The 24,035-nt window shown below is 43.5% G+C and overlaps 1 protein-coding gene across 2 annotated transcripts in view; it reads right to left on the bottom strand.

Annotated features, from left to right (window-relative positions):
* The window catches only part of Limk2 (LIM domain kinase 2), a 68,524-nt gene that overhangs the window by 21,294 nt on the left and 23,195 nt on the right, over nucleotides 1–24,035 (bottom strand). Inside the window, exon 1 of one of the 2 annotated variants that reach the window (XM_076838022.2) lies at nucleotides 8,212–8,623. The exons of the other annotated variant lie outside the window; for it this stretch is intronic. Coding sequence (XP_076694137.1) covers nucleotides 8,212–8,264 — 53 coding nt within the window. The 5' untranslated portion in view covers nucleotides 8,265–8,623. Of the gene's footprint in view, nucleotides 1–8,211; nucleotides 8,624–24,035 lie in introns of those variants that run through there. 2 annotated transcript variants of the gene reach the window in all.

The raw sequence follows: 24,035 nt of genomic DNA, 5'->3' as shown, positions 1-24,035 counted from the left end.
TCTAGTTAAGAACCTTAGATCTAGACAGATATTTCAATAGGCCAAAGAAGTTCAATCATTTTCACTCTTCAAAACCTACCCATGGGCTGGGGATATAGCTCAGTTGGTAGATTGCTTGCCTTGCAGGCACAGTGCCTTGGGTTCAATACCCAGCACCACAAAAACAAAAAATAAAAAAACAAGAAACAAAAACCTACCCATTACCAACAGCATTATGATAAAATGTTCTTGCCAAAAAACATGTTAAGCATAAAGAAGCTCGTCCGGCAAATCCTTAATGTGGGTTATTCTATAAGGCAACTGATCTTTTTTTTTTTTTTTTTTTAATTTTTTAGTTTTCGGCGGACACAACATCTTTGTTTGTGCTGAGGATCGAACCTGGGCCTCTCGCATGCCAGGCGAGCACGCTACCGCTTGAGCCACAGTCCCAGACCCAGGGCAACTGATCTTGATGCTTCCAAAAAGTTAATATTGATAAGAAGGGAGAAGTATTTATTTTCAACTGTTTTTTTTTTTTTTTAAGGAGGAATATGGGGTCTTGCTATCTCACTATATTGTTCAATATTTCCTCAAATTCCTGGGCTCAAGGGATCCTCCTGCCTTGGCATCCCAAGTAGCTGGGATTATAAGTACATGCCACTATGCATGGTTAAACTCCCAATTTTTTTAAAATGATTTTTATTGGTCTATTACAATTAAACATATTAGTAGGATTCACTGTGACATATTTGTTCTACAAGCACATTACATAATTTTTTTTGTAGTTGTAGATAAACATGCCTTTATTCTATTTTTTTGTTGTTGTTAATGTGGTGCTAAGGATCGAATCCAGTGCCTTACACATACCAGGCAAACACTCTGCCACTGAGCCACAACCACAGCCCACAGCCTCACGCATTATGTAATTTGAGTGATCTCATTCTAAAGTACCTCCCATTTCCTTTTCTTCCTGTCTGTCTCTGATCCACTGCTCTACTGATCTTCCTTTTATTAGTAGTATTTTAATTAGAGCATTATAATTTTATGTAAATAAATAAAAGCAGAATTAATTGTGGCATATTTGTACACGGACATAAAATTTTTTTCCCAGAATTTCCCCAAGTCCTCCCCTCTTCCCTCCCTCTTGATCCTGTTCCTCTACTCTATTGGTCTCCCTTCTCTTTATGTAGACACCCTATTCTTATCCTCAAGGCCTTACATTACCTACACTGGCCACATCCTCTCTTCTAAGAGGCAGTGTGGGCTGCCTCTTGGTTTAAATTCTGATCCTGCCACTTACAATTTATGTCATCTTGGGAAGATCACTTCTTTGATCCAATTTTCTTATCTGTAGAATGGACTGCTAGGAAATTTAATGAAATACTATGTATTAAATGTATAGATAGCTTATATAAAAGGCCTAATACAGCAGGAACTCAACAAATATTAACTTTAATTAAAGATGATAATGAGGGGTTGGGGTTGTGGCTCAGTGGTAGAGCACTCGCCTAGCATGCATGAGGCACTGGGTTCAATCCTCAGCACCACATAAATATAAAATAAAGTCATTGTGCCAACTTAAAACTAAAAAATAAATATTAAAAAAAGATGATAATGATATAGGTAAGAGATTACAGTGATGCTACTACTTCCAAGCACTGCAGGAAGTAGAGATAGGAAACAGGAATGAGTTAAAACAGCTGTGAAAAGCTGCCAAGCTAAGGAGGTCTAAAGAAGCAGGACCCTGAAAATCCCCTTATCTTCCAGAAGTGTACAATTCCTTCTGCTCAAAAGACACTGATAACTATTCCTACTTCATAGTCTTGTCCAGTGGATGCTGAATTTCAGGATCTTGAGAGCTGGGTATGGTATGGAGAGTGTGCATATTGTTTATAATTGTGCAGTGAAGACAAAGGAAGAAGAGAAGACCCTGTTCTGGGCAAGGGGCTCAAATTTAATGTAAGACACTTGTTGGATGAATAGTTCATTAGGAGAGAGATCTGGGTTCAAGTTCTTGGGTGCCACAAGCCCCTTTCCCTCTGTAGGTTCCCCCAACTGTGAAATGAGGAGATACACTGTCTCCCAGATCCCAACTCTGTGCATATCAGCATTTTTTCCCCAGCTGACCTGAGGTTCTAAACTCGGAATTAGCATCCACCTCCTAAGTGATCTTGAGCTAGCTCTTTCACTTCTCAGTTGTGAAATGGTAACATCATCACCTTCAGGGTAGCAGTGTGGATTAAATGTGGTTCTGACCTTCAGGTACTTAGCAGAGGGCCCCACTATAAGGAGGGGCTTCCTTCTTGCCTCCTACCTACTGACTTAAAGCTCATGAGCTAAGGAGGTCTAGAGACCTTTCTCCTTCACCATACTGTTAGCTCTCTGAAAGCAGTAACAGTGTCCTAATTATTTAGTATCTATGCCAATGGCCCAGCAGAGTAGCAAATGTTTCCAAACTGAAAATGGGGGAGTGGCAAGAACCAGTAGTCCAGGTAGGAGCATAAAGGTTCCATAATTCCTGTCACCAGGCCCTGCCTTTCTCCTATCTGCAGTGGAGAAAAGCTGGTACAGACACTTTTGCACCCAACTGCAGGCTTGGGCTGTTACGCCCTTGCAATGGTATGTGCGCCACAGGGCATGGGAGCACCAGAACACACCCTCCTTTCTATTGCCAATATCCTGCTTTTGTTCACTCCAAGTAGCCCTGGCCAGGCCCAGGAGAGGGAGCTAGGAGAGGAACGAGTGCAGGCATGCAGGAGACCGTCACACCAGTCTGCTGGGAAGAACACCTGGTTGGAGAGCGACATCAGCAATCACACATCTATGTCAAGGAAAGCCCTTGAAGGGTACAGCCAGATACAAGACCAAAGTAATCACCACAGGTGTCTCTGAAGAACAGGAAGGTGAACAGCTGATAGGAAGACTGGTTATGGGTCCACAGCTCTGTTTTGCTACAGAAGGCAACTGGGTTCTTAGGCCACTGGAAACTTTAGTGTTCTAGCTTAGGCATTAACGATATCTGCTATTCTTTGAATGCCAGTCAAATTCCAGCCATGGTATAGGATACTTTCCTTAAATTATCTTTAATCCTGACTATAACTCTGCAAGGTGGAAGAATTATTCTTTTGTGTGTGTGTGTATGGTATGGGGATTGAAGTCAAAGGTGCTTTACTACTAAGCTATACCCCGATCCCCTTTAAAAAAATTTTTTTTGGGGGTACTAGGGATTGAACTCTGAAGCACTCCACCACTGAGCCACATCCCCAGCCCTATTTTGTGTTTTATTTAGAGACAGAGTCTTACTGAGTTGCTTAGGGCCTCACCATTGCTGGGGCTGGCTTTGAACTCGCAATTCTCCTGTCTCAGCTTCTTTAGCTGCTAGTATTACAAGTGTGCCACCTCATCCAGCCCTTTTTAAAATTTTTGAGATAGGGCTTCACTAAACTGACCAAACTGGCCTTGAACTTATGATCCTCCTGCCTTAGCTTCATGAGTTGCTTGGATTACAGCCCCATACCTGGCTTTATTTTTTTGAGACAAGTTCCCTCCAAGTTGTGTGGGCTGGACTTGACCTTATGATCCTTCTGCCTCAGCCTCCAGAGTCTCTGGGATTATAGGCATGTGCTATAGCATCTGGCTAGGATCATTCTTGTTTTCAGACCAGAAGACTGAAAACCAAAGTCTAAGTCAAGTCACCATGCAAAGTTGCCCAACCCTTAAACAATAAAGTTGGAACCTGAACCTATGGGTACTTGGTGAGGAAGCAGTCTCCTCTGTACATCATCTGAATGATACAGCATGTCTCAACAGCTAGGCTTCAAAATTCTGATCTGTGACAATTCTGTGATAGTTCAAGTCCCTTCAAGTATTAACTATTTGGGATTATTCTCTTTTAGCTAAACAGTGAATGTTAAATTTAAATGGCACAATTCATTTTTTTCCTTCATTTATTCCAGTTTTCTGTTTTCCAGCAGTTATCTCTGTCCTTTAGGAAAAAACAAAAAATCAAAAACACATTCTGGAAATATAAGGCACTACTAAAAAATGTCTCACCTCAGATTCTTAGAGCCCATAATCACCATAGGTTTTTCCAAAGCCAAAGCATTTTTCCAGTTTTCAATTTTTGAAAGTTTAAAGTGGAAGCCAAAATGTGCCATGGCTGCAGATCCAAGGGCACTCACATGGGAGGTATTAAAGCTGGGGTCAGAAGCCAGGGCTGAGGCATTGGTCTCTAGTCTCCTGAACAGTAAGAAAATAAGAGCTAAAATCCTTAAATGCAGGGAGATCACCCAGAAGCCCACACACTGAGGCTGCACTTAAAAACAACCTGCCAAACTTCTTTTTCAAAACATTACAGAGGGCCTAAACAGATACAAAGTGAATGAGACTCTGATAGCCACTTTAGCAGGTCAGCTCCTATCCAAACTGAGACCTTCTGAATCATCAGAGAACAACACACATAATCAGCTGAGATTTTTCACAAAATGTTCATTTACAACATATCACCTAAGGACAGTTACTTCATGGCTCTGTGCCTCAGTCTCCTCATTTGTACAGAATATTGGCATTGCTAAAATCTCATGGGGTTATTAGAATTATGTATAAGTACCCCACACAATGCCTAACTCACAGCAGATGCCCAGTAACTGTTTTCTTCCCTCCCCAATTTGAGAATACTACAGGAAAATGCTGACAGACTTATTTCCCTCCCATGCTTAGGAAACACAGATCTGCTTCTTATCCAGAACCAAACAGATTTCTGTAAGTAGAGAAGGAAAATCTAATCAATTAGAAACCAATCAATCTAATCAATTCCTAATAATTAGGATATAGTTACTGTATATCTTGGATGTGTTAGAACAAGCAGGCAAGGTGCTATGCCAGAAGCCGCCAAGTGAGATTCGATATTGGCCCAGACCTCACACACACACCCAAATTCTTCAGACCAAATGTTTACATGTAAATTATCAACCTTATGGAGTAAAGGAACCAAACAGTCATCATTATAGTGGATTTGTGCAGGTTAAAGAACAAGCCCTTCCATGTCCTAGAGAAGGCCCAGCTGAATGCTCATCCTTAACTTGCCAGTTGTGGCAAAAGTTCTTTGAGCCTCTTGCCTCTGAGTTCTGACTGGGATGAACAGGAGGAAGGAAAGCTCCCTTAGTCATAGCTTGAAAGTGCCAAGAGTGGGAATCCCAATTCTCCCCTGAGGACCCAGAAGGGCAGATATAACAGGGGCCTAAGAGATTCAGGTCCACCAGAGCTAAGGCTTTTATCACCAAAGATCCTTTTATTATGTATATGCCTCCTTCCTGCAGACTCTGTGGATTGAAATAGCCAAGTAAGGTGTAATTATTATGGAATATAATTCTTTTGTAAAAAAATTAACCAACACATAACAAGCCTCTGATCAGCAAGAAGTGTTACCATAATGCATTGATGAAGTTCCAACCAAAACCCAAGAAGCCCATAGTTTCAAGTAATTTGTGCAACTGTACTGCAATTAAAGATAGGGCTTCCATTATTTGGGGGAAAAAATGGAAAGAAGTTTGTGTGTCTCTGAGGAGCTATGTAAGTTGCAGAGTTGGGAAGCACTGACCTCATCCAACTCTTTTATGTTTCAGATGAAGAGAAAAAGAATCCTAGAGGACTGAAGGTAGCTGCCAAAGGTTACTGCTAAATTGGGCAGGGTTAATAATTTTTGCTTTTAAATGTGGGTCCTTTAGAATACAAAGATGCACTTGTTTCCTTCAAGAGATAATGTGTAAAGCCAAGTTCCTCAAATAAACGTTGGACATTAAGAAAAATTCTATAAAAAGAAACATTTCTTTAAAGAGGTCAGATACTCACTGGGGTGGGATGTGGCTTAATGGTAGAACATTTGCCTAGCACATGCAAGAGTTTGGGTTCGACCCCCAGCACTGCAAAAGGGTGGGGGAAGATCATTTCTAATTTATTTCTGTAAATTCCAATTTGGGAGTGCTCCTACGATTGTACTATACCCCTCATGGCAGTGGCATGGGCAGGGAAGATGTGGTGTGGCCTTCCAGGCAGGCATATACAAGGCACTGAAATGACATTCTTCATTGCCTCTTCCCTCCCTCACACAGTCACGCCTGATCATGTCCCCGTGGAATCTGGTTGCGTCACCTTCCTTGCAACCACAGCTCCTGAACTCTTGTGGACTTTGTACTCCTCCAGAGACATGAGGGTCAAGGACTTAATTTGTTAGATTCTGGCAAGGGCCCTATTTAAGAGCCTAGGAAATCTAGCCTTACATTACGCCAAAGAGGAAACTAAGGCCTAGGGAAGGGACAGGTACTAAGTCAGAGATACGTCCTTGAAGATGTCTGAAGAAGGGGGTTGATGGCAGAAGCAGCTTTCCAACCAGTGAGTTAGCCTAAAACCTGGAAGAGCAGAGGATGTGGGTGGTCTCTCCTCTGGACCTGTGTGCTCTTCAGAAGTGGCTTCAGAAACATGGCCTCTCACTTAAGGGAGGGCGAAGGGTCTGTACTCAGTGACTCAGTACTGCTTTGACTCCAGTTTGGGGGTAGAGGTGAGGTCATCAGGTTCTCTAAAGGGGCTGGGGCAGAACGAGACAAAGGAAAAGCACCAGTAGCCTGGCCCTCAAAGATCCAGGGTAAGAGGTCATCATCACCTGCTCTAGCTCCAGCTCCTAAGAAGTCATGTCTTGACCCCTGTAAAAGGGGCATATTAGTCTTGGCACCTAAAGGAACAACCCTTTCCCCAAACTGCCTTTCAGGATTAAGAGTAAAAGGAATTAATGAGGACTGAACTAGTGAGTACTGCAATACTTGGCATATTGATTTCACATGCAAAATCCAACTCAAGATCAACTCCTACTGGCTCCTCAGAAAAGAATCTCTTCAACATGCTAGGCAAACCATCCCTTTTTCTGCTCTCTGCTGGGAGAGGAAAGCAAACCTGACAAGGCCCCTGGGGGAGATGAGGTTAGAAGGCACTGCGATAGCCCAAAGGATGAAAGATAAGAAACTCAGAAAAAGCTGGTGAGGAAGACCCTGCATGTTACCTTTGTTGAAAATGGTTGCCTCATCTGTAAAATGGGGATACGTAATCTCTTTAGGCTTGAGAGATTAAAGGATAAAATGCCTGTGATGCCTAGTATAGTCAGCATCCAGGACTGGTCCCTCCCCTGGTCCAGATGCTTCCCACCACTCTATCAAGATCAGTCATTTAGTGAAACCACATGGTAACTGCTTTCTGCTTAGGGCCTGGCCACCTGACAGTAAGTATCCCAGAAGCAGTGATATCTGGGCATGGAGCTGGGTTGGGGAAGCCACAAGAAAAAGTCAACCAGGACTGTTGGTGAGGGGGAGGAAGCCCTTAGAACAGCAGTTTCCCACAGAATAAAAACAAGCCCCACCCCAGTCAGGAATGGCTCCATTCAGAAGGGACCCAGAGGGCCAGAAACCCCTTGGGGAGTTTCTATTGGAGGTGGGGTGGGGCAATGTGCAAAGAAAGGCAAGTCAGAAGAAGAAAGTTTCCATACCTCCCTCTGAAAAGCTCCAGAGAGAGAGGCCCCATAAATACTTAGGCCTGAGGATTAGGTGTGTGTTGGGGGGGCAGTGTAGGGGCTGGCCCAATAGCTCAGAACACTCCAAAACCAATTTCTCCATTCTAAGAATCCTTGCTCCAGCCTCTCCCCAGCAATATACTCATCTAGGAGCTTAGAAGCCCTTCAAGGCCAGGGGTATATGTGCCTGCCATTAAGAGAACAGACATTTACAGGGTGCCCACTGTGTACCAGGCTACCCACACCCAGGCCTTGCCAGCTTCCACACTTTGGCAAAACCTGCCTGTCCTGCTTGTTGGGACAAATTCTTGGGCAGGCAGCATGGCCTGCAGGTAAGACATGTGAGAGCTGGAAGAACAGCACCTATTTGTGCCCTTCCCCCGGAAACAGTAACACTAAGAGCAGGCCATGTCAGCGGTATCTTTTGGAGGCTCTTCTAGGTGTGTCTGGGAAGGAAGAGAACTGGAGCTCCCTAGAAGCCTCCTTCTGGGCTTACCCCTCACCTCACCATTTCCAGGACAAGTTGGGTCCCCTTTACCAGGCAGGTTCTGCCTGGCAGAAGCAATGGTTAAGGGATAAGTGAAGTCAGAGAAGCAGATTCAGGAAGCCTTCTGCCCTCCTCTCAGGACAGGGGGCCAGGAGAGAAGATGAGAAAGAGAACTCGGAGACCAACTCACCGAAAAGGGTCTCTGGAGGTGAAGTAAGCTGGGACGGACAAATAACTCCCCATCTTCTTCCCACAAGACTAACAGGCTCAGCTGCAAACCCGTCTGGGAGTGCCTCAGGCCAGCTGCAGACGGCCACCATGACAGGTCCCGGTTCCTCTGGCTAGGGGCGAGCTGCCCTGCACGCTCACCTCTCCCTCCGGAGCAGCAGGAGGAGGGTGAGGACTCCAGGCCACTTGGCCCCCACCAAATTCCCGCAGGGGTTCATGGCTGGGACGGCTCCTCCCGAGTTCTCGGAAGCTCAGATGGCCCCTTGGGACTCCCAGACAACCACCTCTCTGCAGAGGTTATACACATACAGGCATTCTTGGGCAGGGGTTGGTGACTAGCTAAGAAAGAAGCGCTGCTGTCAAGTTAGCTTTCTTCTTCAGTCCCACCCCCGAATGAGGGAGGGAGGGAGGGAGGAAGAGGAGGGGCTCTTGCAGAATCGAGGTGTGTGGTTGGAGCAGCTGTTAGGAAACAGACCTTGCAGCAAGGGGTGGAGCTGGGCTGGAGCGAGGCTGCAGGCAGGCGCTGCAGACAATAACTAGGGCTGGCCGAGAGCGTCCATCCCAGAGCTCAGAGAAGGACAGTGTAGGAGAGGGTCAATGCATCTGACTCCAATGTCCCCAGCCTGAAGAACTACCTAAGACAGTAACTCTGCTCAGAGGTGATGCACGGGATGCCACCTCCAGGCAGAGCCATTCCCCCAGAAAGGGGGAACCTCTGCAGGATAGACAGCTCCAGAGAGAAATCCTCAGCTCTAGGATGGCTTCTACTCTGTCCCCCATTTACCCTTTTCCTCAGACTGGTCTGGGACATCCCCAAAAGCTGGCCCATGGGAGCTGCCACTTCCATTCTGGGTCAGGGCTTTGCTACAGATGAGGAAACAAGGCCCAGAGTATTAATCAAAACCTAATGTGATTCTATGTGGCAAGCACTGTAAGCATACTCTTATTTCTCTGAGATAGGAATTAACCCCACTTTATAAACTAGGAAAGTGAGGTACAAACCAGGCGTGGTGGCGCATACTTGTAATCCCAATGACTCGGGAGGCTGAGGCAGGAGGATTACAAGTTTGAGGCCAGCCTCAGCAATTCAATGAGACCCTCAGCAACTTAGCAAGACCCAGTTTCAAAATAAAAAATTTAAAAAGGCTGAGGATAGAGCTCAGTGGTAAAACGCCTCTGGGTTCAATGTTTAATCCCTAGTACTGAAAAAAAAAAAAAAAAAAGTGAGGTAAAGGGAGATTAGGTAACTTACACAAGGCCAAAAAGCCAGTCACTAGGGGACTGGGATTTATATGTTGGCCACTGTGACCCCAGAGCTGCATCTCTCAAACACCATGCTTCATTCCTCCCCTTCAGGGGAAACATCTCTTTCAAAGCCCACTGACTGTATTTGGAGCCAGGTCACTTGTGCCCTCTCATTCATTCCCAGAATGCCATCACTTGGCCTCAGCGGCCAGTGGTGCTTCTTCCACTGTGTCTAAACGTACCACACTGGCAGAAGCAATGGTTAAGGGATAAGTGAAGTCCCTTAACCATTAAAACCTATAAAATGAGGCTGATGGAGAAAGCCTAGGGTGCCTTTGGGGATGATAGGCCTAGATATCTGGGATGGGAGTCCCCTTGAAGAGTCCTGCTGTGAGGCTGGTGAAACCTGAGCATTCAATGGAGAAAGCCCCTTATCCCTCTGGCCTGCAGGGCTGTGAGAAAAAAGGCTGCTGGAAGAGACAGGAATGCCCAGACTTCACTATTGGACTTGAAGCAGTGACACAGGCTGTCTCCCATTAAGCACATACCCCTCTCCACTGGAAATATCCAGAGTTGCCTTGCAGCTGCTGTCTGTCATTGTGAAACATGGCAGGAAAGTCTGTGACAAAGGTGGTAGTAAGAAAAATCTTTGGGTTACAAGAAAGTCTTTTCCCATTCCTCCAATTAGGCACAGGAATAATAATGAGTGTGGTGAGAGAGACTGGAGCTGGGCATGATGGCATACACCTGTAATTCCAGCTACTGGGGAGGCTAAGGCAGGAGGATCACAAATTCAAGGCCAGCTTGGGCAACTTAGCAAGAATGCTTTAAAATAAAAAGTAAAAAGGGCTAAGGATGTGGTTACTATTGCTAAGCAGTGAAGTGTCCTTGGTTCAGTCTCATTGCTGGAGTGAGAGAGAAAGGGAAAAAGAGATGGATAGACAGATACTGGGTTTGTATCCTGTATTTATTGAGCATTTAGTATATTTCAGGCCCTGTGTTAAGCACTATCCTTCTATTACCTATCATATTTAAATTGTCACTGTATAAGGCAGAGGTTATAACCCACTTAACAGATGAGGAAACTTGAGATTTCAGTTATTAGCCTAAAGACAAAACAGCTGGTAAGTGGTAAGGGTGAGGCTGGATTTCAAACCCAGTAAAGTATGCTTCTAGAGCAGGGGTCAGAAAACATTTTCTGTAAGGGGCCAGAGTACAGATACTTTAGGTTTTGGGACATACAGATTCTGTCACTACTACTCAACTATACCATTATAGTATCAAAGCTGCCATATATGAAATATACACAAATGGACAAGGCTATATTCCAATAAAACTTTATTTGTGGACAGTGAAATCAATTTCATATAATTTTCATGTGTCACGAAATAGTCTTTTTCTCTCCTTGCAACCATTTAAAAATATAAAAATTTCAGGCAGTAAGTAAACATTTGCCCACCAGTTTGTGTTCTAAAGCTACAGAGTTCAACCACTCTGCTCACTGCCTTTAATAACAAAGAGCAGCTTCTGGCATTTGTGCAGAACTTAGACACCATATCCAGCCCCAGAGGCAGTGCCCACTGAATGGGTGCCCAACCTGCACCAGGCACTGCTTGCAGTACCTACCTGTATATACGAATGGATTTTAATCCACACTGTTTGGAAGAGCTGTGATCCCGGCCCCACTTTTCTTTTCTTTCTTTCTTTCTTTTTTTTTTTTTTTAAAGATAAAGGAACTGGGGTGCAGAAAGATTAAATCATTTGCCTGAGGTCATCTAGCTGTATAATTGAGAAGTGAAGCCAGGATTTGAACCTAGACAGTATAGACTGTGCTCTACCATGCTGTACTGGAGCACAGCCTGGGCTCACAGCCAGACTGTCTGGGTTTGAATGCGACAATGTGCTGCATGTAAGCCCTTGGCACCAAGTCTGGAACACATTAAGGGTTGATAAATGTTAGCTGTTAATATCATTAGGACTATTGTTACAACTACCATAGGCTAGCTATGTGGCCTTTAGCAAGTCCCTGTCTCTGTCTGGGCCTTGATTAGGTCTCTAAATAGCTTTCAGCTTCAGTAGTTTTCAGCCCCGTGAGGTTGTGAAGGGCTCCCTGTTTTCTTTGGGTCTAAAGTTGAGTTGAACCTCTTGGGCTGGCCCTGCAAGGATCAGGATCCTGACTTTGGGGCCACACAAGAGAGACAGAGGAGGGAGGGGTGGAAGGGTGGGGACAACACACAGGATACTGCAAGAACTACACAGCTGAAGAGCCAGAAACACTTTCTTCTAGCTACAGAGCCAACTACTTCTCACCAAAAATATATTATGTTCCCCTGTAATTCGATCAGGCAACGAGGGCCCCTAAATTAAGACTGGAACTAGCAAATCATCTTTTAATTGCACCCTCTGATTTCCATCTGATGAAGAGAATGTAGAAGGAAGAAAATGCACGCCACAAAGAGACTTGAGGCCAGGGAACCCATGAGCATAACTCCTCTTGACATTTCACACAGCTCTGCTGTTCCAGTGGCGGCGGGCGCAGTGAGTCGGTGTCTAGGAATGCAAGCAGGAGGATGCAGGCTTTCTCTTCCCCCACTCCCCTTATAAAGGATGCAGCGGGTGGGTGGGTGGGGAACTGGTGAGAGGACTTCTCAGTGCCACAAAACTGCCTCCCCCTTCAAGAAGGGTAGCCAACTTCTAGTGTCCTGAACTAAAAGTGAAGACCCTCCTAGGTGGAACTGATTTGACCTCTGTAAATCCAGGCTTCAGGAGGACTGACCATCAGATGTGATAAGATATTTTCTGCTCAGGGCTGGGGATGTGGCTCAAGTGGTAGCGCGCTCGCCTGGCATGCGTGCGGCCCAGGTTTGATCCTCAGCACCACATACAAAGAAAGATGTTGTGTCCGCCGAAAACTAAAAAATAAATATTAAAATTCTCTCTCTCTTTCTCTCTCTCTCTCTCTTTAAAAAAAAAAAAAAAGACATTTTCTGCTCAGACCCAAGTGTATGGTTCCTTATGGCCAAATTCAAAAGGTCCAAATCACCCAGTACTGGGAAGTGATAAGTTATAATGGAGGACATAATTTCCCCCATGCTGTCCTTGGAAACTGGTCCCAGAGGAAAAGCTGTTCTTGCAGGTCCCCAGAGCAGCTGGCAGAGGATTCAGCAGTTACCAATGCCAGAGGCAACTGCAAGGATCCTTGGACTGGCAGTTATGGTCGGGATAAAATGACAGGAGAGGTGCTAATCTCCTGCACATTTCACAAGTTGGAAGCCTGGCAAGGAGCTGAGCAACTGACTACTCAGAACCAGTTGGGACATGGGGTTTCAAGGTGTCTGTAACTGCCACAGCCTGGAGAACAACAGCTTCAAAGCCAATAGCCCTCACTGAATGCTCTGGTGAGTAGTAGTGAATGAATGAATCACCTCCTTCTATTTGGAAGACAACTCTGGTTAAACAATCCAAAGCCCAGGGAACTGTGTTTGTATGAGGCCCTCTACTGGCTAGGAGGATTTTAACCAGGGAAGGTAGATCCCAAGGACTCTGGAGCCTCTGAATCCTGACTGATAAGCATGGCCCCTCCTTCTACTGACCATCATTCCTGTTTCTGCTCCTCCTCTCTTCCAATTTACTTTACACTACGGTAGCAGCTGTCTTTCTAAAATAAGCCTCCCAGCAATTCCACTGCTAGAAATTTTGCCTAGAGAAATATTCCTACAGCTGCTCAATGCTAAAAGATTAGGAATAATTTGCCACTAGGATATATCTCAGTGGTAGAGTTCACACATCTGAGGCCCCAGCACCACACACAAACACACAGATTAGAAATAGTCCATGTGTCCACCAGTGGGGGTGGGCTAAAATACAGTGAAACAGTGTGCAGCTGTTACAAATAATGAGGTAGCACCTAGGGTTTGTTTTTTCCCCCCAGGTACTAAAGGTTGAATCCAGGGCCTCTGGAATGCTAGACAAGCAAGCACTCTACAACTGAGTGATACCCCCAACCCCTTTTTAAAAAATTTTATCTTGGGGCTAGAGTTGTAGTTCAATGGTAGAGCATTTTGCCTAGCATGTGTGAGGCACTGGGTTCGATCTTCAACACCATATTAAAAAAAAATAAAATAAAGTTATAAAAAATATATTATTATTATTATTATTTTTAATCTTGAGACAGGGTCTTGCTAAGTTGCTTAGACTGTCTTAGAACTTAAAATCTTCCTGTTTCAGCCTCCCAGTTAGCCAGGATAACAGTTATATGCCACTGTGCCTAGCTCCTAGATATTAAAATAGAAATTGTCCTGGGTAAGATAGTAAAAATTCAAGTTTCAAAGACAGTGTACAGTATATAGTGACCACCATTGTTTAAAAAATGTTTATGCATATAACCCTCAGAGACTACCTGAAAGATTCTTACCATATGGTTATCAGTTTCTCCTGTTGGGTAGTGAGACAAGAAACAGGGATGAGACTACATGCATTTTCTACTTTTTGGATACTGCTTGCAGTTGCTTACACTGAAATGATGCTTTTTAAAAATCATAAATGAATAGCAACATAAAGAAGTCCCATGATTTATAACAAGCACGTCATGCTCTTTTCCTAGGGCTCATGTCCAACAGTAAAACCTGCTAGGTGCACTGCACTCAAGACCCCAGGACTACTGCTTTCGTCTCCCCACCAGAACTGCCGCTTTGGCTCTCCCTGGAAACTCCCCAAACCTGTATGCTCTTAGTTCCTTCTGCAATATCTTAAATCTCCAGTTGGAGGCTATCTTCTCTTTTTGTAGACCAACTACAAAAGAACACTCATTTTCCTCTCAGAAGGATTCCTTTGACATGTCCCTAAGCCTATCACACACAGAAAAGTTTCTGCATCCATATTTAATGCCAGGTCACTTTATGTGTGTGTGTGTGGTACTGGGGATTAAACCCAGGGGCATTTTACCACTGAGCTATGTCCCCAGACAGTTTAAATTTTTATTTTGAGACAGGTTCTTGCCAAGTTGCTGAGGATTTCTAAGTTGCCAGAGACTGGCCTTGAACTTGTGATCTGCCTAAGCCTCCCAAGTTGCTGGGATCACAGGCATGTGCCACCATACCTAGTTTCTACTAATAGATGAAATTACACGAGGGCAGGTGCTAGGTATTCTTGGTCCCCAGCACAGGCCTGGCCCACACCAGGTATCCAGAAATGCCCAATAAATAAACATGATTCTGGGCCCCTCTTATGAGTGACTACAATACTATAAGAGTGATGATTAATATTTATAAAGCATTTTCAGGGCACATTTGTAATGTAAGTAACTCAGGAGGCTGAGGCAGGAGGATCACAAGTTCAAGAGCAGCCAAAACAACTTAGGGAGAACATCTCAAAATGAAACACAAGAAAGATGGGGGTGTGGCTCAGTGGCAAAGGGCCCCTGGAATCAATCCCTAGCAGTGAAGAAAAAAAAAAAAAAAAAGCATTTTCAATTCAAGGTTTAGTCTCTCCAACAACCTCTTGAGGGTACATACAGAATAGGAAGGGCAAGAGAAGTCCAGAGATGTTAAGTAATTTATCCAGGTGAACAGGGCTAGATAGGGCAAGATTGAGGATAAAAGCAGGACTGCAGGATTTGCTGATCGAAAATCCCAAGCTCTTTCCTAATATGAGCCCTAGTGATACGTTTGGGAATCCTGCCTGTATATAATATAGAGGTTCAAATTCTGGGTATGTTAAGTTCTTACATTAGAATTTTCTAGATTTCCTGCCCATAATTCTTACCATCAGGATATCACGAGAAAGCACATCAAATGCTTTGGAAATCCATGAGTGGATTTCATGACTACTAAGATAGTAAAAACATGAAGTTAAATCTAACTAGTCATTGCTAATTTACTATTGCTGAGTCCTAAGTGATCAGCTCCTTTACTAAGTGCTCTCAGCCCACCTATTCCATCACCTGCCCAGAATTTTACTGAGTCAAAAGGAAAGGATTACAAATTTATTTTTTTGCAGAATCTCTTTTTCTTCCATTTTTGAAAATTGGCCAGTTAGTTGTCTCCATTTTAATTGCATTAATAGATCTCCAGTGCATGATATATAGCTGGTGTAGAACAAACAGTAATTATTCTTTGGGGTGTTGCTCCCATTCTCCACAATTTCTCCAAAGTTACTAACAGTGGTTTCATCATTGTGTCAATATTTTCCATTCCCTTTCTTCAGTATATGGGGAAATAATTTCCGTGGTCTAAGAATCATTTGATTGGGTACTGTCATATATCTTGTGTTTCCTAATTTGAAGTTCATGGGCTGTGAAACAAGGAACTGGACTACATAGATACCATATCAATTCTTTTTTCTTTCCATGATATCTTATTAAGGTAGATGACTTGCCTGGTGGTTATTAACATGACATCCAATTCCAAAAGTGGTGAATATTTAGCTTTCATTCTAGAAAACACTGACTCAGTTTCACAAGCCAGGCACTCAGATGGGCTTGCTCACACATGCTCTCATTTAATTCTCATAACCCTAGGAGGTTGGTTGTCATTGCTTTTTGGGGGGAGCGGGGAGGTACCGGGGATTAAACTCAGGGGCGCTAGAACACTGGGCCACATCCCCAGCCCTATTTTGAATTTTATTTAGAGACAGGTCTCACTGAGTTGCTCAGTGCCTCGCTTTTGCTGAGGCTGACTTTGAACTCAAGATCCTCCTGCCTCAGCCTCCCAAGCCTCTGGGATTACAGGCATGGGCCTCTGTGCCCGGTCAGGGTTGTCATTGCTTTTTTGACCTATGAGGGAACTAAGGATCACAGAAACAGTGTTGTTCAAAGTCATAGGTGGAGGAATTGGCAGAGCTGGAATTTAATCAAGTCTTTGGATTCCAGGTCCAAAACACTCAAAGCTCTCTCAAACACCTATTTAATACTTGTTGTTTGATTTACAGTAGTATTTATGGACAGATAGCTGAAAGAATGACTGCGCTGGATTTCTCTGAGCAGCTTGTTGAAAATGGGTGCTGTTGATGCACACCTCTAATCCCAACAACTTGGAAAGCCAAAGACAGGAGGATCACAAGTTTAAGGCTAGTCCTCAGACATGTTGTGATGCTCAGCAACTTAAAGAGACCCTGTCTCAAAATAAATAAAACACCCCTGTCTTAATAAGAAATGAGGGGCTGGGGATGTGGCTCAAGCGGTAGCGCGGCCCGGGTTCAATCCTCAGCACCACATACAAACAACGATGTTATGTTCGCCGAAAACTAAAAAATAAATATTAAAAAAAAAAAAAAAAGAAATGAGGATGTAGGTCAGAGGTAAAGTGCCCCTGGGTTCAATCCCCAGTACCAAGTGGGAAAAAGAAAGGAAAAATAGAAAAAAGAAAATGAAGTTTTCCTGGGCTTCTTCCTAGGCATACAGAATCAGAGTCATTGAGATTGGAGCTAAGAACTTGTATTTTAAACAAATCCTAGTATTTGTGATGCACACTGAAGATTGAAAGCCAAAGCTTCATTCCTTTATAAGTGCTTTCTCTCTTGATTTTATTTTACTCTCATAATAACCCTTCAAGGCAGGCAGAATAGATCACTATTATTCCCTTGTTACAAATGAGGAAATGGATGCACAGACAGGCTGTTCATCTTTATTTTGAATGCTGCTTAATAAATAAAGAAGTTTGTCAATTGTCATGTTGTTAAGCCTCAGCTCACTGAGGCTGTTCTTACTCATTTGTAACCCCATCACAGCTGCCTCCCTCCTTCCTCAGAAACACTGCAGTGGTGCTCAGTGTATGCTATGAAAAGGTGATGAGGATAGAATCAGCCCAAGAAAAGTTATCTCTGGAACAAAACAAATTCAAAACAAACACACATTAGCCAATTTTCAAATGGTCTCTGCTTCTACAAGTCAGTGCTACTGACAGAGTGAAATGGAGCATCCTCTGATCTGATCATAAGCATGACCAAGTGTAGTCAGGAAAGCATGACGAGAATTATGATTGAGACACAAAAGGAAATAACCTTAATTCAAGTCTGATCAAGTCTTGCTTACAGTACTCAGGATTTTCTTGATAATGGTGATAAGCACAAAGAATGAAAATTTGTTAGTGGCCCTTTAGCGCCTCCTGGGGTGGGGAGAGAGGGATTTTAGCCTTGGGGGCAGGCAGTGGAGAAAAAACAAGGCAAAATAGCAAAGTGGGCTGCTATAGTTGCAGAAAGCATGTTGTCCCTTGAGGCCCTGGCTTTGATGGTTTAACATTCAGGTCTTATTCCACTGGCTACTTCAAAAGAAAAGATCTTGCTTGAGAGAATACTGCAGAGCAAAGAGATGGTGAGGGTGCTCACTGGAAGGGCTTTATTGCAGTGCCCTAAGAGTTACTTGACAAATGCACCAGTCACCCAGCAAACACTCTGAATGCCTGCTATATTCTATGCACTCTGCTAAGCTCTGGGATACAAAGATGAATTAGGTATGGCTCCACCCTTGGAAATTTTATACTCTAAGAGCGCTGCTGAACATGTAAACAAATACCAACAGGGATATAACTGTGGTATGAGGAAGATAACAAGAGAAAGAAAAACTATCCTCTGATTGGTGGGGAGGAGTAAGGGTGACTTGGCCGGGGTGGGGGTGGGGTTCCTCCACAGAAGAGAGGATGTATCAGCTGACAACAACAGGCTGATTGCCAAGCAGACAAGAGGCTCCCAGCCTGAAGGAACAACATGTGCAAATGCACTGGGGCATAAAAGAGCCTGGTATGCTCACATAACACAGTATAACCATATGCTGTAATGCAGGGCACATGTGAGCAGGGATAGAGAAGAGCCTGGTATGGTGGCAGACAGCAAGGGTAGATCACCAAAGGACAGTGATTCTGGCTAAAGAGTTGCCCACATGCAGAGTTCTCAGAGGTATTAACAGGTAGAGACTCCCAATATACAAAATACAAAGTCCAAGACACCAAAGAGAATGCTGGTTTTCGGTTGCCAATTTGACTGCCTGAATGGGCAGGCATTTATGCCTTACGTCTATGGTTAATTGTGTATACGTTCTCATTAAGTCTGCTGGCCAGTTAAATGTTTACTTGAACCCAGTGGTACTTTACCACTGAGCTACATCCCCAGCCCTTTTTGTTTTTTATTTTGAAACAGATCTCCCTAAATTGTTTAGGGCCTTGCTAATTTGCTGAGGTTGGCCTCAAATTTGTGATCCTCCAGTCTCAGCCTCCAGAGCTACTGGGATTACAGGTGTGCACCCTGGCGGTTTACTTTTTAGAGACAGGTTTCATGACTTTTTAATGTCATGCCAGGGCACTATACCGCTGACCTACATCCTCTTCAGTCCTTTATATTTTTATTTTGCAATGGGGTCTTGCTAAGTTGTTATGGGCCTTGCTAAGTTATTGAGCCTGGTTTTAAACTTGATCCTGTTGCTCAGTCTCCCAAATCACAGGGATTATAGGTGTGTACCATTGGTGCCTGGCGCCCTCCTTTTTTTAAAATATTTTTTTAGTTGCAGATGAACACAAAACCTTTATTTATTTATTTTTATGTGGTACTGAGGATCGAACCCAGTGCCTCACATGTGCTAGACAAGTACTCTCCCTCTGAGCCCCAGCCCCAGCTCCCTTTTTTAAGTTTTTATTTTTGGTACTGGATTGAACTCAGGGGCACTCAACTACTGAGCCACATCCCCAACCCTACTTTGAATTTTATTTAGAGACAGGGTCTCACTGAGTTGCTTAGCACCTCACTTTTGCTGAGGCTGGCTTTGAACTTGAGATCCTCCTACTTCAGTCTCCCAAGCAGCTGGGATTACAGGTATGTGCCACCATGCCCAGCCCTTTTTTAAGTTTATTTTTATTTATTCGTTTATTTATTTATTTATTTAAGTTATAGATGGACACAATGACTTTGTTTTATTTATTTATATGTGGTGCTGAGAATTGAACCCAGTGCTTCACATGTGCTAGGTGAGCGCTCTACCTCTGAGCCACAACCCTAACCCCTTTTAAGTTTAATTTTTAGATGGGGTTTCCCTAAATTCCTGAGGCTGTCCTTAAACTTGCGTTCATCCTGCTTCAGCCTCTCAAGTAGGTTGCCCCAACTAGTGTTTCCTAATAGCAGATATGCCTTTGTCTTGAGGCCACATCCCTTGCTGACCTGGTCATTTTAACAGCTGAGATTTGTCTGTAAGGGCTGTAATCTCTTAGAATGGGATTGCAATCCCTGTAGACAACCACCCACTGCTGCTTCATAATACTAATATTAGAAAATGTAGAAGCTGGGAATGTGGTCCAGTAGTAAAGTGGTTGCCCGACAATAATGTATGGGACCCTGGGTTTGATTAACAGTACAAGAAGGAAGGAAAGGAGGATGGAAGGAAGGGAAGGAGGAAGGAAGGAAAGAAAATGTAATGTCTGTTATTCAGTATCAAATGCTGCATTCACATGAACATTGCTCTTCTGGATGCACGGGGGAAAAAATCCTTTGGACATCTCAACAAATCCCTAGACAATTCTAGAAGAGCCCTGCAGAGAAGACCTGAGAATTTGCCCTAGTTAACAATAATCTTGTTGTGTGATCTTAGTCAAGCCATTAAACCTCTCTGGGCATCAATTTCTTTCTCCGTAAAAGGAAGGATTTAGGTGAGCAAAAACCACACTTAATAGGGTCAATGCCGAAAGAAGCAATGGTGGCAGGGAAGATGGTTAGAGAAGGTTGTCTAGCTGACCACCCAGAGACCACTTCAAGGCTGGTACCTTGGGTGAATGATCCTAATCTGAGACTGTTTTTCTTGGCTCTTAGGTCTAGAAATAGGAATTCACAATGCCCAGATAGGTACAGACATGCTGAGATGGTTCTGTTCTAACTTTACCAACTTAGGATTTGACAAATGACATTAAAGCACCATCCACCCAGGCCCTGCTTCCAGATCTTTCCTGTTATTCAGAATCTCACAGTCAGGCATGGCAGTGAGCATACCTGTAGCCCTACTTATTCAGAAGGATGAGGCGGGAGAATCACTTGCATCCAAGAGTTCAAGACCAGTCTGGGCAAAATAGTGAGATCCTGTCTCAAAAGCCCCCAAATTCCAGGAACCTGGGATTGCTTGTTGCTCTGTGAACATGAACTATGGATTTAGAGGGAAATGCGCAGCCATGAAGAGGTTTTATCCTGAGCAGTGGTGAGTCAGCCAAACTAGCCCTGCCTATAACAAAGAAGCCCTTTCTGGTGACCAGATTTAGCATCTTTATTTAGACACATTACTAGTTTTGTCTCACTGGCTTTTCTCTTTGTTTTACTGCTGTTTGTTTCACTGTTGGCCAGTTACTGTTTTGGTAGTGGCTGCTTACTAATTATTATGCTGGGTTTTAAGCTAAATTTCACTAGGAAAAAACAAAAACCTTACTTTTCCACCTTTAGACAGGTGGAATGATCACTAACTCACATACAGTTCAGTTCTGGGAGACATGTGCCTCTTTAGCAGCTAATATCAAATGGCTAACACTTAAGAGCACTCACTCTGTATAAGGCCTTACAACCAGTGCTATACATGACTTCACTCCTTTACCCCTCACTACAACAGTAGGAGTTAGGGCATAGTTAATATCTCTATTTTATAGATAAAACAAAGAGGGTAAGTAACCTGCTCAAGCAATCTGGTTCTAGAGTCTGTGCTCTTAACTGCCACATGATATACTTTTATTTTATATAGATCTCATTAGTTTGACTCACAGAGGGGAAATTTCATTTACAAGTTTCTTAGGGAATTGACAAGCTATTCATCCCTCTCCCCATTATAAATCAGCTATAGTATAAATAAGAGAAAATATGCAAGTAGTCAATTTTTCTAATCTGTACTTACTTACTATGACTAATGCTACCCTGCAAAGAGAAAATTTAAAAAAAAAAATAAGACAACTTACCGCCAGAATTGGGATTTTTCATATTTCAGAGCAATCAGTCTGAGAGAGGTGAGCTGGACTCACTGTCCCGCCACTGCCTTTCTCTCCAGAGATACTAGGTACCCAGGGTCTGGATTATACCTAGAGAGAAGTACAGTCCCAGGACCTGCTGCTGGAGAGGAGGACTTGGGGGTCAGCCTCTCCAGCTTGTTTCTCCTGATGGTAGGACAGTTCCTTTAAAGGCAGAAGACAAGCCTTCTCTTCTCACCTCAATCCCTGTTTACAGGCAACTTTTCAAAACAACTCAGTTTCTGGAAATGTTTCCTCCCTGCCATTTACAGGAACTGCAGCCATGGTAGCTACGAAGGGAAGAATGTGGGGAAGTGGAAGGGTAAGAAAAGGCCCCACTTACATCACACCTCTTAGCCACTTCTGGCAACTCATTCAACAAATTTTCCCTCCCATACCAATGATATGTCCCTGGTGACACAATGAGGGGCAAAAAGCCCTATGGTAATTGAGATTGTAATACTTGCCTAGCACGTGTGAAGCCCTGGGTTCAATCCCCAGTGCTCTCCACACCCCCAAAGCCCTGTGATCTTTGACTAAAAGGTCACAAGATGTCATGAAGAAGTTGATTACAGGAATAAAGGTAAAATGAAAATGACAAAAGGCTTTTCAAAGGAAAAGTCTATGGAAACAGACAGGGGAGCCGACCTACTCTTCAGGGGTGAGCTATAGCTCTTTCCCTGAGCCATTCAGGTAAAGATCTGAACAATGAGTAGGAGTTAATTAGGCAAAAAGTGGGTGAGGTGGCAAAAAGAGGCTGAGGGCACAGTGTGAACATAGCTCTCATTAGCAGGGGAGGGGGTTTTGGATCCTTTGAAAAAGAGAAGTGAAGCAGAGGACATGCCAGATGATGATGGTTCCACTGGAGGGGGGTGTTAAGGATTTTGGTTTTTATCTAAGAACACCAGAAAGCTGTGAAAGTACATAGGAAGGATACAACACAGATGTGATGTAGCCATATTTTTAAAATACTTTTTGTTTTATAAGATTGCTCACTATAACTGTGCTGGAGAGAAAGGGTTGGGACGTGCAGAGTGACTGTGGGAGATTGGAGGGTAGATAATTTCTTACAGCTGTTCCAGTAAGAGATGACGGTAGCCTGGATCAGGCTGCTGGTGAGAGAAATGAAAAAGAGCGAACACATCCAAAATGTAATCTGAGCAGGGTGTGATGGCATGCACCTACAGTCCCTGCTACCTGAGAGGTTGAGTAAAGAGAATCACTTGAGCCCAGGAATTCAAGGCCAGCTTGGGCAACAAATCAACACCCAATCCCTAAAAACTAACCATCCAGGTGAGGTAGGTGCATACTTGTACTTCCAAGGATTCAGGTGGCTGAGACAGGAGGATCACAACTTTGAGGCCAGCCTCAGTAACTTGGCAAGCCCCTCAGCAAATTAGTGAGATCCTGTCTCAAGTAAAAATATAAAAAAGGACTGGGGATGTAGCTTAGTGGTTAAGTGCCCTGGATTCAACCACTAGTGCCTAAATAAAGAAGTGACTAACTGACTAATGTAGAGAGGAAACTGATATACTTGGCTATGGAGGATAAAAGATAAGCAATATTAAGGAGTCCTAGGTCTCTAGCTTAGGCAATGGTAGTACCATTCAATGAGATAGGTTACAGTGGACAAACAGCCAGTTTTAGGGGGATGGTCATAAGTCCAGCTAAGTCTAAGCTGCCCAGAAAACATTAAAATGGACATGACAGATTGACAGTCAAGACAGACATATGGGTCTAAAGCTCTATAGAAGGGCTGGGGCTGGAGATATTGCTTTCAGGGTCATCTGTGTACGAAAGACAGTGAAAGCAATGGGTGTTCAGAAGAACTTCTAGGGAGAAAACAGAGTGCACCTGAAGGAAGAGTAATATCAAAGGAGGATAAGCAAACTGGAATTACTAAAGAGATGGGAGAAAACAAGAAGTGCGTAATGTTCTGGAAGTCAAGGGAAGAGAATATTTTAAGAGGGAGAGACACTATGACAAATGCTAATATCTATCAAGTCCTAACCATGACCTTAGACTGTGAATAGATAGATGATTGAATTTAATCTACATCATTTGGAGGCAGAAAATATTTCCCCTTTCACAGATGAGCAAACTGCGGCAAAGAGAGATTACACTGCTGACTCATGTTCAGGTGGCTGGTAAGTGAAGCTGGGATGTAAGCTCAAGCAGCCTGACTTTGATTCACTTTTTTCAACTATTCCAGATTGAGTGTTGCTTATCTAAAACACTTGGGAGCAGAAGCATTTTGTATTTGACCATTTGCACATGCATGATGGGTATTTGGGGTATGTGAACTGAGTTGAAACATGAAATTCGCTTATGTTTCACCCTTATAACAAAGCCTGCAGGTAGTTTTATACAATATTTTTAGTGTGTCTGCATCTTGACGATGACCAGTCGTATGAAATTGGGTATGGAATTTTCTACTAGTGATATCATGTTGGCAATTAAAAAGCTTTAGATTTAGAGCATTTTGGATTAGGAATGCTCACCTTGTGCCTCTAGTACAATTTGTGAAGTCATATAGGAGGAAGACTGAAGAGTGGCCAGTGGACAAACTGATGAGGTCATCCTCTGC

The sequence above is a fragment of the Callospermophilus lateralis genome, chromosome 1, assembly GCF_048772815.1.
Source record: "Callospermophilus lateralis isolate mCalLat2 chromosome 1, mCalLat2.hap1, whole genome shotgun sequence".
Lineage (NCBI taxonomy): Eukaryota > Metazoa > Chordata > Mammalia > Rodentia > Sciuridae > Callospermophilus > Callospermophilus lateralis.
This window is presented reverse-complemented; position numbering and strand designations above follow the sequence as displayed.